Source organism: Artemia sp. Qi Xiang Cuo, chromosome 18 (genome assembly GCF_049724085.1).
Source record: "Artemia sp. Qi Xiang Cuo chromosome 18, ASM4972408v1, whole genome shotgun sequence".
Taxonomy (NCBI): Eukaryota; Metazoa; Arthropoda; class Branchiopoda; order Anostraca; family Artemiidae; genus Artemia; species Artemia sp. Qi Xiang Cuo.
Window position 1 is genome coordinate 48,243,557 of NC_142811.1, and position 17,489 is coordinate 48,261,045.

General features: G+C 33.4%; 1 protein-coding gene across 1 annotated transcript in view; it reads right to left on the minus strand.

The window, feature by feature from the left end:
- Positions 1-14,931: 14,931 nt before the first annotated feature.
- LOC148941589 (protein ROP-like) overlaps positions 14,932-17,489 on the minus strand; it is an 81,867-nt gene continuing 79,309 nt past the window's right edge. Inside the window, exon 13 of the mRNA XM_089104503.1 lies at positions 14,932-15,253. Coding sequence (XP_088960629.1) covers positions 15,192-15,253 — 62 coding nt within the window. The 3' untranslated portion in view covers positions 14,932-15,191. The remainder of the gene's footprint in view (positions 15,254-17,489) is intronic.

Below are 17,489 nucleotides of genomic sequence, written 5' to 3' on the forward strand. Positions count from 1 at the left end.
TTCTCGTTCCTCTTTCTACAACACTGATAACCTTGAAGGTTTCTCCTTTCACTATGAGGTCTTTAACTGAGGGGTTCGAGTCCATCACACAACTCATGCATTCTTTGCGTGTTACGTAACTTGGTATTTCTTTCGCTACCATTCGTGGGAGACGCTTCTTGACTGGTTTTGGTTTGAACTGCAACTGTTCGGATTTTTCTGTTAAAACCATGAGGGCTTCATCTAAGTCATTTTTACTCTGCATTTCAAGAATATATTTACCTCCTCGTCCCGGTAAAATTTTCTTTGCTGCGAACTTTATGTTATCCCCTTTTAGCACTTGGGATATCTCTTTGGTAACATGTTCAGTATTTTGGTTTCTCTGAGATCTGTTCCTTCCATCTTGGTTCTTTAGGGTAGTGTTCATTGGTTCGAGGACCAGGCAATGCGACTCGGGTCCTTTTGCTACGCTGGCATACGACCGGGCATGATTGTGAATGATGGGTGAACTTCTTGCAACTCGGTGACGAATTTCTTGCAACTCAGTCTGTAGTTCGACAAATTTTTGCAGGTATTTATTCTTGTTACGGAGAAGCTCCGAATTTTCTTCTATTACAGTCTGGTGCAGAGCCAGGATCTGGTCGCATATTTCTCTAACATTATCTTTACCACCAGGGACTTTTTTAACGTTTCCGAAGACCTTTTTCAGAAGTCTCAATAATGCAACGACGCTTTTTGTTGATCGACTGGGAATAAACTTTCGTTTTCATTTTGGCCGCCGGTATCATTGCTCGAAGCCATAGTCACCGTCACTCGTGAAAGCGAAAGTCAAACCCGGTTAACGAAACTATGGTCTTGACTTGGGAAACTAATTTTTATTGGATTGTTTTCATAATTTTCTGGTGATTAATACACTGATTAATTCGAATAATGTGTTGGCTTTTGTGCCATCCTGTGCTGCACTTTATTGTCTACAATGTAGTATAACTTTTATCACTGTTCACTGAAAGCTAAGCGATACATCCACTTTTTTCTGAATCTCTCTGTAACAGAGGTCTTCACACCTTGAAAGCTAAACTAAGACTCCCCTTTATTAGTTTACTTCGTAAATAATACATCAGATTTCCAATGAAATGTTTTCGCCCCTTTTTCGAAGCAAAATAAATATCATTTTGACATTTTTGAATTAATGATATCTTATCTTGACATAGCTTTGAGAGGGACGTATATGAGCAGTGCCAGTTCTAAGCCTGGGAGGGAGGGCATTTGCCCCCCTGTTTTCTTACATAAAATTTACTTTTACACTCCTATAGTAAATATCCCCCCTCGAATGTTGAGGCCGAAAACCGCTACTGTATATGAGTAACGCAAGGCAACACAACGGTTCTTACTTTTGTCCAACGTCTGAGGGTATTGGGGAAAACTTTTATGTTTTGTGGGGAATGCAATGAAATGGTTGAAGTAAGGTAAGAATTTTTTAGAGAAAATTTTCGTAAAAACAATTTGATAATAATAATGAGTGGAAGAGTTTTTGTAAATTCAAAAATCATGGAAATTCCTGAGACCAGGACTGAACTATTAAGTTCTTTTTCTGAAGGTTAATAGTTGGTTGTATTTATCTATTTATGTGTTTAGTAATAGGCGCTGTCAATTTTTTTTTTTTCGTTTTTTCCTTGTTTGCCCTTGCTGGCTTTTATACAAATACATAATTATTAATTTTATTCCTTGAATTCATGAAACAACATTTATTCCGTTTATTGGCAGAAACATTTCGGCAATTACTGAAATATTCCTAAAATAGCTGGTATTCTTTCAGTGGCAATACAATCAAGGTCAACAAGTTAGCAAGTATTTTGCAGTAGGTCGCATCAAGACATTGCTAATTGTAGAAAGAGACAAGCCAAGACAGATAGTCCAAGTAATTGAGAGGCAAATGTTTAAATGGCCGTAGCACAGGTAAATTGAGGGAGAAAGTATGACTCTCTTAATGGACACATACTTGCAAGCTTAGTTTTTGGAAAGGCATGCCTGCCTAGAGTCTCAGGCATGATGACCAATAATTTAAAATTAACATAGAACCGTTAGATTGCCTGGAATGAGAGGACAGACCTTGATTGGAATAACGGAATAAAGGAACAGACCTTGATTGTGGCAATACAATCAAGGTCTTATACTGTATTTTGGTTTGTTTTTGCTAAATAAGCCTAAAAATTTGTCAAGCTAACAAATAAAATCAGACTGAGTACACTCCCACTACCACCTCCAAGAAAAGCAAAAAATTTACGCACCGGCAAAATGATGTAGGACTAAAAAATATTACGAGAAAAACAATTTCGTTTCAAATCTTTGGCCCCCTCCCCTCTGTATTTTCTCACAGACTGTTGTTATTACCAACTTTCCCCACCCTTCTGAAAATTTTCCACTTGTACACATGCAGATTAGTAATACAAACATTTATTATTAAAAACAATAACACAGCTGAAAATAGAATTTTCAATTTCAGTCGCTTTGTTCCAGAAGCCAAGAATATACATAGGAGGGAGGGGAGCAACCTAGGCTGCAGTCTTCTGAAAATCCTAAGATGGAGAAATTCGTTAAACTTTCGCTAAAACTATTTTAATTTGACAGAGATAACTCATTTGAGTCTTAATCCATTATATACACTGGTGTCTAATCGAACACCAACTACTACTGTAGAGGCGTTAGAGCTTCTGAAGCTTTAGAAAATTGCTTATTTTGGACCCAGATTTACTACGTTTCACTGAGAGCTCCTTCAAATAATTAATTATGGGGGTACGGAACTGTATTTTTATGCAGCCTCCTCCTCAGGTACTGGGGAGATATATTGAAACTTTCAGCTACTGTTTAGGAATGAAAGCCGTTACTCTAGGGAAGAGACTTCGACCTAGGCTCTGGGGGGAAGGGAAAAAGGACTAAAACAGTTTTGTTTGTTCAATCCACTTAGATTTGTTGCCCTATAAGCAGCTTGATCAAAGCAGAATTATACGCAATATCCTGAGAACAGCTTTGAGGGTCAAGTTGAAATATTTAGAGAGTATTTGAGGTGACAAGGGGACTTCAAATCTTAACTCAGGAGGAAGTGTTAGAGGAAAAGCATAAGGATTTGATTTCCAAGTTTTTAAAAAATTTACATTATCAAAAGTGTCTGAATTCGTTAGTCAAAATTCCAATATGATTTTATATAATACAATTTTCTCCAAACCCCTCGTTCTGGAAGCTAAAATTTAAAAGTGCTTTACAGAAAGCATCTGTGGGTGCAACAAATGCAGTGTTTTATTTTTTAAATGTCTTTTCAAACGATTAAACTGATAATGCTATTGTTGAAAGTAAATGCACATCAATATGCTCGTCCATCCTTCAGGCATTCTAAAAGTACCTTTTCTCCCACTTACATTGCACTTGTGCTTGCTCAGTCACCTATCAATGCATAGAGGAGAAAAAATCACGGAATCATTTCAGTTCATCTGAAGTCTTTAAGTTGCTCTTCACTCTCTCCTGATAAGGCTTGTTTCGTTGTTTTTGTTTTTTTTTTTTTTTTTTTTTTTTTTTTTTAATATCATACCCAGGGCTTCCATCAATAATAGGATGGCTATTGTCCGCTCAAACCCACGTTTTAGATTACAGGTTAATTTTGATAGTGACAGTTAACTTCGGATCGTGATGCATACGTCACCATCCTTCTCTGGAAAAACAGGAAATTTCATGTTTTGTGGATAGTTGTTTTAAAGTTCTCAAACATCGCTCGGCAAAAGTAATTTTGAATTGAAGAGCATCTTTAGCAACCCTCCTGGAATTTAGGGTACCCTTGGGTATACCATAAAAACGAACAGAAAATGACATTTAAAATAGACAATTTTTTCAGATGAAAGTAAAGAGCAACATTAAAACTCAAAACGAAATCATACTATTCTTTACATAAAGGGCTGCTCCCTCCTCAACCCTTGCTCTTACGCTAAATTTTTTTCTTTTTTTTAGCTAAATTCAGGAAAAGTATTTTTAAAGCGCTATAAAACTGTAATGTAAAGAGTCAGGGTTGATAAGGGGCGGGCCCACTCACATACGAAATAATTTTTGTTCGTTTTACATTCAAATGGCACCCTTTAGATTTAATTGAAAAAAAAAACTGTTTTTTATTTGATCATTATCTAGAATGATGACACGTCATTATCTAGAATGATACATATCATTGTCATTATCAAGGGTCTAGATTTTAAAAATTCATTGTTAAACAACTAATGATGATAGATCATCTAATACGGATAATAAAATGCCAACAATCGCGCTTTTAAACCATCCATTTGGGTGTCGCTAAAAGAATAGCTAACAAAAAGCAGGACATCCGCGAATGATATAGGAAAAGGTCATAAGGAAAGATTTAAAGGAAGTTTGAGTTTTTTTAGAGGGAATAAAGAGGAAAACTTTGAACGGATTTAGGTGGAGAGCTAACGATCGTAACTGCACTGGATTCAGGTAGCTTGGTGGTGCAACATGTTGTTAGCGGTGGTAAGTGTGTAGATATTAAAAATTTCCCGAAAAACTTACGGGAGGGGAGGCGACAAAGATAATTTTCAATGTTTAGGGAAGGGAAATTTGTCGCTTTGTAATTTTATCGCCGAGAATATCAAAAATAAAAACCTTTTAATGAAAATACCCCCCAAAAAAGGGTTTCGTCAAAATTTAGAGGGAGGGGATGGACTCTTCAATTGTCGCTGCTGACTCTAATATATATTAACAGAGTATTGATCTTTGAATCAAATAGTTTTGTATCAGTTCCACTAGCTTGCAAACCAATATAAAGACCGTAAAATCCCAAGGACAGTGAAGATGAAATATGATTGTTTGAGTTGGTTAACTGGACATTTACACAATCATATTACCTTTACCTTAGACCTGCCTGTGCCGCCAGAGGCACCGACGGCATCCACGAGAATTCGCCAATCTCTTCTGAATTGGGCAGCTGCGTATATGTCTTTTAAAATATCTTGAACTTGAACTTAGACGTAGCATTTTCCACCTTTTCATTGACTTTAAGCAGTCTTTCCACCTAATATGAAGAGAAGGTCTGTGGCACATTTTTCTCCACTTTGGTATACCACAAAACTTAGTATTATTGATAAGAAATATGTACTCAAAATTCAGAAGCCGCGTCATGACGGGAGAGGGCCTTTCCGATAGCTTTGAAACACCGACTGGTGCGCTGCAGGGTTGCTTGCTTTCACCGGAACTGTTTAACCTATTCCTTACTGCTGTCTTGTCACTCCTTGACAACTCGTCAGGTGTCCTCATAGGGGGAATATTGATTAATAAATTAGCTTATGTAGACGACATAGACCAAATAAATGAGAACCTTGGGGATCTTCAGTCCCACGTCGACAACATCAGATCAACCACCAGCCGATTTGGAATGACCATCAATTCCTCAAAGACGAAAGCTATGCTCTGTTCACGAAAGCCGGAAAACAAAGAAAGCTTAATCGTTTGAACATTTACAGACAAAAGGGTTGCCAAATTTGGCTAATTGATTTTGGTTATTTATTTTCATATTTCAATGTGATGACGCAAACAAAATGTAGTACTGCCATAAAAACTTCATAATCATGAAACAACCAAAAGAATGGTCTTCAAAAATCGCGGCTTTCAGATATGGGGTAAACAATGTTTTTTTTTTTTTTTATGCCCTGGGTACTTAAAATTCACCTTATGCTCATTACTCTTTATTGGATAATTTTTTTAATTTATCCCTTCGTCCTATATTTATTTACTATTTATTCCTTAGCATTTCGTTATGATTACCAAGCGTTTTGTTACTCTTTACTCTGCACTACCACTCCCCAGCCCTTGCTACGAGAAACCAGATCCAACATTACACACATCAACTGAACAATTCAGTTTTATTAAGCATATTTTGAACACATCGACAGGGGGGTACAAAACAAAAAACTAGGCCCATAACCTACAACAACTAACTCAAATAACAATGGCACTTAATTTCGAATAACTTCTAATAATCACCGTAATTGTTAAAATGTATAGACGAAGCACAATATTAACTGAACTTTAATTTTAGAATTCAGAGCAGTGGCGTAGTTAATGAAGATTCTAGTTAAAGTTAGGAAAAAGCATTTCAGAACCTGATTAATTCTGATTACAGGGATTTATAGGGTTCACCAGCCACCTCTAACAAAAATTCTGTTTACACTCCTACGTAAAGGTTAGACAAATATATAACATGTCAAATGAAATACCGGTCTGAATGCAATGCCAAAAAATAACTGTTTTTTTTTTTCTTTTATTCAGGCTAAAACAGTAAGCGAATGGCTAAAACTTAATATTATTTTTTTCCCACCTTTGCCTAATCTTCCGAAAAATTGAAAAAAACAAAAACAAAAAAAAACAGATTATTAGCATATACGTGGCTATTGTTCCATATTCTGTAAATTGCCTTGTTTGAGGTATAAAGTAGTTGGTTAATATTTTTTAGGCTTAGGTACTGTGCCCCCTCCCCAAATGACGTATCTACTTCTTTGGGCTTGGAGTCCAAATAAAATATTATGTATAATGTTTTATGTCTTATTTTTCAGAGGATTAGGCAAAGGTGGAAAAAAAATAATATGATAAACATAATACTGTTTTTTTTAAACTCAGGAGGGGAGTTGGATTGGTCCAATGTGTTGGATTGGTCCGAGGAACCAGATGTGTTTTCTAGTAGATTATTTTGGGGGTTTGATGAGTCGAGTATTTTTTTTTTTTTTTTTTTAAAATAACAGTATCATGTTTTTTCATATTATTAAAAAACAGCATTATGTTTATAATATTATTTTTTTTCCACCTTTGCCTAATCTTCTGAAAAATTGAAAAAAAAAACAAAACTGATTATTAGTATATACATGGCTATTGTTTCAGGTTGGAGTTCCTTTGACAGTATTTCTTTAAAAAAAAAAGAGAACCACGAAAATAATTACTTTTACAATCAGGAAGTTCTCAATGCAAAACGTTATTTTAAACTCCATTAAAGAGAACCCTCACAAAATTTTGAAATTCGGAAAAAAGATCAATAATTGGCCGAGTTCGGCTAAGATGTTGCTGTCAAGAACCCATGAAAAATATTGCTTCCCAGAATTGAAGTTTCGTAGAATTAAGTTGTAAATAATCAATGAAAAGTACGACAACTTTTTTATTGAATTGTTAAATCATAAGGCTTCCTTTCTTGAAGTAGGAAGTTCAGCTTTACCTATTTGAGCTATTCACCATGTAATTGGCTCAATAACTGAAAAAATACTATTAACTTATACGTGGCAATTGTTTCATGGTGGAGTGATATAACTTCTTAGGTGGAAGGAGAATATCTTCATCTAGCAAGCATATGTCCAAAAGAATATTTGTATACCATTTCTCAGATCTCAAAATGGGGTGAGGATTCTGGAGCCCAAAATTCCACATACTTTTAGCTACACTGCCTGCCCTTATCAAAGGTAAGCACTAAAAAAAGATTGAACAAATTCCAGGAGCTTGACATTTGGTAGCCAACAAATTTGGCCATGAGATTAATCCAAAATGGCTAAAACATATTTGGCTAACATTTTTTTTTTACTTCTATAATAATGACAAAGTGAATTTCTGAAGTTTATAAAATAATCCTAGTTGTGATTAGTTGCTTTTTCTACGAAAACGTGCTTTTTATTCTCATGGACGTATTTTTCAATGTAATGGATTACAATAAGTTGCATCACGGGTAAAAACTGTATAAATGTTAGAAAACAATTAGTTTAACTATAGGTTTGCGCAGCAGCGTGTTTAAAAAAAACATACTCTAGCTTTTGCTGTCAGATTTTATCTTTTTTTTTTTCTGTTTTTGCAGCAACCCCATAACGGTTCATGGACTGCGTTGAAATGTTTCAAGGGCCTTCGAAAAGAAAAAAAAGAACAACGGCTTTATACTGAATCGAGCCCGTGTTACTCTAATGATAGCTCATTTACTCTAATGGTAAACGAGTTTGTCAAGAAAAAATAAATTTTGTTATTAATTGACCAATTCACGGTATATAACAATTATCTTTGTTTATACTGAAATTATCACTGCAATTGTTATATCAAATATTTGTATGCTTTAATGATGAACGATTGTAATGTAAACGCTCAAATGCAAATACAGAAAAAAGTTGTCTTTCAACGTAATATGGCTCATTTTTCAGTTTTCACTGCCATTTTCACTTGGTTTGGGAAAATTGGCCCAATAATTTGGCAAAATTACGCCACGGGGGGGGGGGGGCACTCTGGAAAAAAAACCACGCTCCCCAATTTGCGCCACTAAAAATAAACAAAAGGGACGGGGTGACTACAGAAAACGAAAACTGACTGAAATTTCAAACGGATATCCAAGGTAAGTCTCAAACATCCAATTAAAATAAATAAAATTAAAAAAAAACACGTGATAAAATAGTCATTTACTAATTATAGGATACAATTTATAATAAAATATAATGATACAATTATGAGCTGCCTATTCAGTAATGTTTTACCTATTCCAAATGCAGCTCATAATTATAGATTGTGAACTATACATGTGACAATTTGTAAATAATGATTATTATTCCCGTAAGTTCGATTTCAAGCTTTGTTCATTTTGATCATGAACACGGGGAACTACTGAACAAGGTCCATGAATACTGGTCAGAAATATCTGCCACTTTTTTCGTTTTCTTTATAAATGTTTATATATTTATTAGTCTATATTATATATCTATTATACAGTATATTATTATGTGTTCTATATTATATGTAAATATATACTAGGTTATTATAAGCAAAGATGCATTTTATAACTGAATTAATAGACAACCGTGTATTCCATTTTTAAGCAATAATGTGCCTGTTGTGTCTGTAATTGTATGATACGACGTATTTTTTTTTGTTCTATTGTAATTTTCCACATTGGGTATTACTGTGCATCAATTAATTTTTTTTTTTCTCTCTGTTTTTTTTATTTCTTTTTCTTCCTTTCTTTTCTTTTATAACCTGTTTATTATTCATGTTATCTTTTTCTTAGTTATCATTTCTCACTTTCTTTTTTTTTTTAGTGTCCTCCGTTCGTAATTTATTTTTACAAATTGTCATAAATAAATTGAAATAATTAAATTTTTTATTTCATTTTTTTCGATATTTAAAACCTGCTCCACAGTTCTTGCTAAGGTATACATTTAATAAGTGGCCTTCAATATATTTAATATGTAGCCTTTTAATACGTAGCCTTTTAATACGCTACACTTAAGTAAAAAGTGGCCATGAACAATAAAACAGTTATGATTGTTCATGTACTACATATTTCATTAGTAAAAATTAAACAGTAGCAGCCTTTTGATTCTCAAAGTCAATTACACCTTCAGCAGAAAGTTACACCTTCTTTTTCTTCTAGCTTATTTTTATTTGATTTTACTTAAGAAAATAATGAAATTTTAAATTCAAAATTCAGTTTTCAATAAAAAGTACTCTAATACAGAAAACTTTTAGAGTACAATCTACCAGGGATGCAAATGCAATGTACCAAAATTATATTGATAACAGGAAAATTGAACTTAAATAAAAAGTATCATGTTTCAAAATGAGATATTTAGAATATTTTGTCAAGATTTGTATAAATTTTTATTTCCATAAAAAACGATAAGGACCCAGGGGTTGTAGATACAAGATGCTACTGATAACTTCACAAATGGCGTTACATCTTCTTTCAGTCGGTGTTTATCTAACATAATTTTCTAAATCTGCTGTAATATTTGTAATTTAATAAAATCTTTGTATTTTTTCGAACGGAATTTTATGAAATAAAAAAAAAACACTTCTAAACATTCTTTATATATTCATATATATGTAGAAACTGGAATAAAAAGACGAAAAAAAATTTATATATACAGAGAAACAACAATTCAACAAGAAAAAAATACTCAAAGGGATTCTGAAAAGCTAATTAAACAATTACAACAAAAGCTTTGGTATGATAGAGTAAAGACGATTAGAAAGGCAAACCTTCTGGCGAAAGAAGAAAAACAGAAGAAGTAAAATAATGTGAGTAAATCACAAAGCAAGAAGATCGAAAACACGAAAATTCTGTTAAAAAAAAAAAAAATAATAAGTGTAAATGAAAAATGATAAAGAAAAGAAAATGAGAAACGGAAAGCTTCTAGTGAAAAAAGAATAAAAACCTACAAAAAGACTTCTGTACCAAAAAAGGTAAGAATCATAAATCTTCTGGAAAAAAAAGAAGGAAAAAAAGAAACAGCAGGTTTCAAACTACATAACTAGTAAACCCATTTCTTTAATGAAAGTTCAGAATTAAGTGACATCCAATACAATTCTATTAGACCGTCCAAAGTATAATACCAACTTATGTACACTTCTTTAGTTTTAAACTCACTTATCATTCATCCGTGAACACCATTCCCCCTAAGGGGAGAAGTGCATCAAGCTAACAAAAATTATCTGGATAAACAGAGCTACCTTTTTGCCAGAAATGCTCCGCACTTTTAGAATATTAACAAACTCATTTTTTATAGTTTCGGTCTTTTAAGAGAGAATTAGGGGAGTGTGCGATCCAAACTTTCTATGGATTTCGATATTTTTATCTAAAACTCATCCTCCCTCGTCATCTTTTTCCACTTCTTCATTTGGAAAGGTTTCTCTAATGTAGATAGTAGGGAAAATCCGTATTATTTATCAAACAGTTTCATAAGCTATATGCGTAGGGAAACAGAAAAAGAAATTGGCTGAAAAGTCAAAATTATGGAACATCAACAGAATTGTCGTATTTACGGGTGTCAAATAGAAGAACAGGGGTTCTCTCCGAGATGTCTTGTCTATGTTTTGTATATGAGCTAGAAACCGTAAAATTTTATTGTTTGAAGGCCCCCCCCCCACTCACTACGTACGCCTGATGTAAACTAAATACTAAATAATTGACTGAAATAACAGACTAGACTGTCAACAAAAACTGCGTCTCTAAATGATTGACAATAATATTGCTAATACATCAACTGATTTAGATATTTTTAACTTCTCCTCTAAATATATCTAAGAAAAATTCCAACAACAGAAACTACGTGAATTTCAGGCTTTCTACATGCATCAAAGAATGCCAAATAAAAACACTGTCATACAAAGGTGTTGGAAGGTTTACACACTCATGACTTGCTTTTCGTTGCCTGAGCTTCTATTGGCATCATATAATGCGCCTGTTGAACCATTATGCACCCTTCTTTCACACTTTTATTGCAAACATGGTAAAAGCTGTATAATCCTACGATCCCGGCTAGGCTATTTTTTTGCAGTTATCTTGCTCTTAGTTGTTGTTTTTTTCTTATGTTTTTGTAGTAATTTTCCCGGAATTAAACTATTAAACTGAACGGAACTGAATCACTATATTTGCAAGTCCTCATTCTACACAACTTCACGTTTAAAGCAAACTCAAATTGGACAAATTCTAATTTTGTAAATAGTTCTAAAACTGAATCAATTATTTTAGCGGCTGAATCCAACTGTGATGCAATAATTGAAAATCTGTTTGAAGGAGGTGATATACAAAAAAACACTGATGAAGATGACGTTTTGTTAGGTATGATATTATTTTTAGTAATAATAGTGCTTGCTTTAGGCTACATTTATTTGAAATTTGCGCGAAACTTAATCATTTTGACTAAAAATATTTAAGTCAAATAAAAATTCATGACTGAAAGAGTGACGTCCGAGAATTATGTATTTGTTTCTTAAGTTACAGCTTACAATCCTTTTTTATTTATTTTAGTAGCTGAATCCAACTGTGATGCAATAATTGAAAATCTGTTTGGAGGAGGTGATATACAAAAAGACACTGATGAAGATGACGTTTTGTTACCCCCCATGAGAAATTTTTCTGCTAAACCTACTTTGGAACCGATTGATTTGTCAGCCTCGAAACAAGCGAGTGAAGCCCCTTATGATTTGAGCTCCAGGGCTAGAAAGTTGCCAACTAGATCTGAAAATATTTTTACCCCAAGTGTATCTTCCTTTAGGAATCTTATAGAGTCAAAACTAAATAAGACTCCTCAAAATTTTAAAAGGTTATCTAAACCAGAAATTCAAACCGAAGCAAACTCGAGTTGGACAAATTCTAAAACTGTATCAATGGCTGTTTCTCACTTATTGTCAGCAAAGTGTTCTTCTGCAAGCTCAACATCCATTAGTTCAGTCTCTCTATCAGCAAACCGTGTGTCTGACAATTCAGTATCTACCAGTTCAACTTCCTTAGCAGCAAACCGCGTATCTGAACACTCTGTATCCGACAGCTCACTATCAGTGTCAGCAAATCATGCAGGTAAAAGTGCACCATCTTCATCCTCAAGATGTGGCACTTCACAGCCAAATGCACAAAGTACCTCCAAAGAGAGCCAGAAATTTGATTCAATGGTGCCCACAGGCTTGAGACCTCTTCCTAATTTAAGAAGACCAACCGTAAATGGAGCTGGATCTGATACGGGTGGAAGCAGTGTTGCAATAGGATCTGAATCAGTAAGGAGTATCCAGTTTTCAGCCACTGTCCAATCGAAAACCGTTGAGGCTAGCGAGAGTAAAGGTATGATATTATTTTTAGTAATAATAGTGCTTGCTTTAGGCTACAACATTTTTTATTCAACTTTTTTCTTTCTTTATCTTGTTCCTTTTAAGCGGAAGATATATAGGAAGTGGTTGACAGTTACAAGATTATAGACAGTTGTTGTTTCTTTCTTAACGGGAGAAAATGGATTTTTTTTTACCTATGTCAACATTTTTTTTACCACTTTTTTTCTTTTTTTATGGCTGCATATAAACTATATATTTTTGAAGTTAGTTAGCAATGTTATAAAAAAAATATCACTATATATTTCACTATATTATCTATATTTTTATACTATATTATACTATATACTATATTTTTCCTTTTATTTATCTATTCTACCTATGGTTTGTAGTATTTAAATAGCTACTGAGGATGAGGGCTTTCCTCTCTGTTAGTTCTCTTAAGTTAAAAATAATTTGAAATTTGCGCGAAAACTTAATCATTTTGACTAAAAATATTTAAGTCAAATAAAAATTCATGACTGAAAGAGTGACGGCCGAGAATTATGTGTCTGTTTCTTAAGTTACAGCTTACAATCCTTTTTTATTTATTTTAGTAGCTGAATCCAACTGTGATGCAATAACTGAAAATCTGTTTGGAGGAGGTGATATACAAAAAGACACTGATGAAGATGACGTTTTGTTACCCCCCCCCCTGAGAAACCTACTTTGAGACCGATTGATTTGTCAGCCTCGAAACAAGCGAATGAAGCCCCTTATGATTTGAGCTCCAGAGCTAGAAAGTTACCAACTAGATCTGAAAATATTTTTACCCCACGTGTATCTTCCTTTGGGAATCTTATAGAGTCAAAACTAAATAAGACTCCTCAAAATTTTAAAAGGTTATCTAAACCAGAAATTCAAACCAAAGCAAACTCGAGTTGGACAAATTCTAAAACTGTATCAATGGCTGTTTCACACTCATTGTCAGCAAAGTGTTCTTCTGCAAGCTCAACTTCCTTAGCAGCAAACCGCGTATCTGAACACTCTGTACCCGCCAGCTCACTATCGGTGTCAGCAAATCATGCAGGTAAAAGTGCACCACCTTCATCCTCAAGATGTGGTACTTCACAGCCAAACGCACAAAGTACCTCCAGAGAGAGCCAGAAATTTGATTCAATGGTGCTCACAGGCTTGACACCTCTTCCTATTTTAAGAAGACCAACCGTAAATGGAACTGGATCTGATAGGTAGATGGATCTGGATCTGGGAATGTAGTGTAGTATGGGATCGTAGTATGTAGTATAGATGGGAATGTAATTTTGAGCGAATCAGTTGGAGTAAATATTTGCTGCATGCTTAGTATTTTAAGTAATTTCCAAATTTTTTATTAATTGCTTACTTTCACTTAATAAAGAGCAAAATGAACCCCAATCCCTATATTTTACGTTCTTTTATATGATGGGAATGTAGTGTAGTCCTCGTCGCTATTTACATCAAGCTTACGAGGAGCAATTAAATATTCTTTATTTTATTAATTAATTTTTATTTTTATTTTATTTTTATTAATTATTTTTTTTATCAATTAAGGAAAAACTAGTCACCCTCTTTGCAGAAATTATATAATTTCTTGTTTTGTATGAAAGATTGAAATGTTCGATGGATCTTCCTTAGATTAAGGGGGATGCCCCTAAATAAAAAAAATGCCATTTATGCCATATGACTTCTGAAATATTGCCATATGACTTCTGAAATGTGACTTCTGAACTTCTGAATGCCATGACTTCTGAAATATTGCCATTAAAACATGTCTAGGTATTTATGACGTATTGTTAATTGAACAGAGTCCAAACGAACGAGACAATAACTATTTTATAAATGAACTGAGAGAAAAAAAATTAAAGAACACTAAACACATTTGACAAAAAGTACAGAATTAGCTGGAAGAACTTGAACAACAACATAAATTTGATGTCAATTAAACATTGTTGTGCTTGGGTGAGTCATGACTAAGTTTTGTTAAAAAATTGGGCCAAAAAGTCAATCTTTAGCGCAAAGAGCGAGGCGATGAAGAGGGGGCAGCCACCCTCATATACGCAGGGGCGTCCCGAAGAGAGGGCGGGGAAGGGCACGCCACCCCTCCAAATTTTTTGGCATTCGGCATAAATTTTGCAAAATAGGCTTACCTCAAGAACATTTCTTGTTTTCGGCAGAAACTTCTGCATACAACCGGTCGCGCGTAGGTCCCCTTTAATACGAACACCCCCCCCCCCCCCCAAGTAAATTCGCCGCGGGTCGACCCGTCATATCTGTAAGAGTCTTTGTTAGTTTCAAATTTTTTGTTTGCTCCTTACTTTCAGCTGACAAAACTTGTTGTTTTTTTAATTTCATAGAAGAACTGAGAGAAAAAATTAAATAAAAGAACACTGAAAACACATTTGACAAATAAGTGAAGAATTAGTTTGAAAAACTTGAATAGCAAAACAAATTCACTATCAATTACTATTGCTTTACTTGGATAAGTTATAATCAGAAGACAAAAACCGGTTCCAAATTAGTCATATAACAGCGCTATATTCATATGTGGCTCCTATTGGCACAGCATCAGCCAACAATGACTTGACTAATTTCTATTCAGACAGCTGCTTTAGATCCTTCAAAAATTCTTCTGGGCTTATTTTGTGGGTGGATCCTGAAAATTTAAAAGAATTAATAATTACCTAATTAATTGCTTAAGTAAAATATATTAGTCAGTTATATTAATGCTATGAGTAGATAAAATTAATTTAAATTATTAGATGGTAAAATTGAGTAAATTAATATAATTAACTAATGAATTATTTAATAAAATAATAACTTAATAGCTAAGTAATAATTACCGACTTATTATTTGAGTGGATCCTGAAATTAAAATTCAATAATAACACCTAATTAATTAATTAAATCCAATTCTCTTAATATTAAAATTAAATTAATTAATAACAATGATTAATGAATTAATTACTAAAATGATTACCTAAAAGCGAATTAATATTTACCAGTTAATAGTCAAATTTGTATATCATTGTTGAAGCACTTTCTGGAACCTACTAAAGAACAAACTCTAGCCTACAGTACCCCAGAATTTAAAAACGCTTTTAAAAAAAAAACCAAAAAACAAATGTCGAGTGAAAAATAATAGCACATTTAAGATGGGTTATGACTTGAAACTTTGATTTTGATATATTTTAATGGTAGAAGTATACTGCGAAAGCAAATCTATGGAAATTTCGAAAAATAGCCCAAAGCACCATAAAAATTATGTCGGATAGAAATGAAAACTACACTATCGGAATCTCAATAGACAAACCCCTTTAGAAGAACTTCAGTCCCTCATCTTAAGTAACAACGAAAATCACATGGGAGGCTGTGATGTGTTTCCTTTATTTATCTTTATTATCTTTATTTATCGTCATTCTATATTTATTAAATTATATTCATTTATTGTTTGTTTTTATTTATGTAATATTTTTATTTGTTTCTTCTTTTTCTGTCACCACTAGTGGGGCGCTGAAACATCATAAAATGTTTAATGGTGCATTTGAAAGGGAATTTCTATATCAAGTACCGTTTGTAACTAACACCTGACAATATTAAAATAAAATATCCTTCAAACAGTCGGATATAGATGTTTATAATGCATAATAGTCAAATTCTCTATGTCAAAAAGAAAAATTGTCAAATATGACAAATTGAATCATTTTCCTAGAACAAATTATGCGAATTCAAAATGAGTAGCATTACTTCCCTAAACAAAACGAAAATAGCCTTTAAGCTTATACTGCTAGCTCATATAAGCTTAAATTATCCAAGTTCAAGTGAGTAACATTACTTCACAAAATATAACAAAAATGAAAGTTAAACTTTTTATGCGAGCTCAAACGAATTAAACTACTCCAGTAAGAACAATGCAATACCGTTTAAAGTTATTATACTATCTCAAATGAGTTCAAATGAGATTACGCGAGCTGAAATGAATAATATTACTTCACTCAATATAATGAAGATGGCGCGTAAGCATATTATTCGAACTTAAATGAGTAAAACTACTTCAATGCACATAATGAAAATGGCATATGAGCTTATTATATAATTTCAAATGAATAACACTGCTTCACTAAATATAGATTGCATTAATTATGCAATCTCAAACGAGCTCATTTTATAGCTCCAAGAAGCTCAAACGAATGCAATCTCGGAAGAGCTCAGTGACCTCAAATGAACAATACTGCTGCACTAAACATATTGGAGAAGGCGAACAAGTTTATTTTCCGATCTCAAATGAGTAACACTACTTCACTAAATATAATGAAAATGTCACTTAAGATTATTATGCGAGGTAAAATGAGTAAAACAGGTTCACTAAATCTAAATGGCGTTGATTATGCAATCTAATTTATAGATTGCTTATTTTATAGCTTCAAGGAGCACAAACAGATGCGATTTCAAAGCAGTTCAATGAACATGAACAACACTTCTTCCTTAAATATATTGGAAAAGGTACTCGAGTTTATTTTGAAATCTCAAACGAGTAAAGGTGCTTTAATAAACATAATAAAAATGGCGCAAAACGTATTATACGAGCTCAAATGAGTAGGACTACTTCATTACCTATAATACAAATAGCATTCAACCTGATTATACAAACTCAAAGAGCTCAGACTAGGCAAGCTCAAATGAACAACACTGCTTCACTGAACATAGTTACAATGAAATTTAAGCTTACCATGAGAGCACAATTGAGGAGAACTGCTCCACTTAGGAAATTTTCGGAGACCACACTGCCTTTCCATGACGATAAATAAAAGTTCAAATAGGGATAAAATCCTTTTAATAGACAGTGTTTCACAAACAGTAAAAGAAATTCACAAAAAATACCAGATATTTCG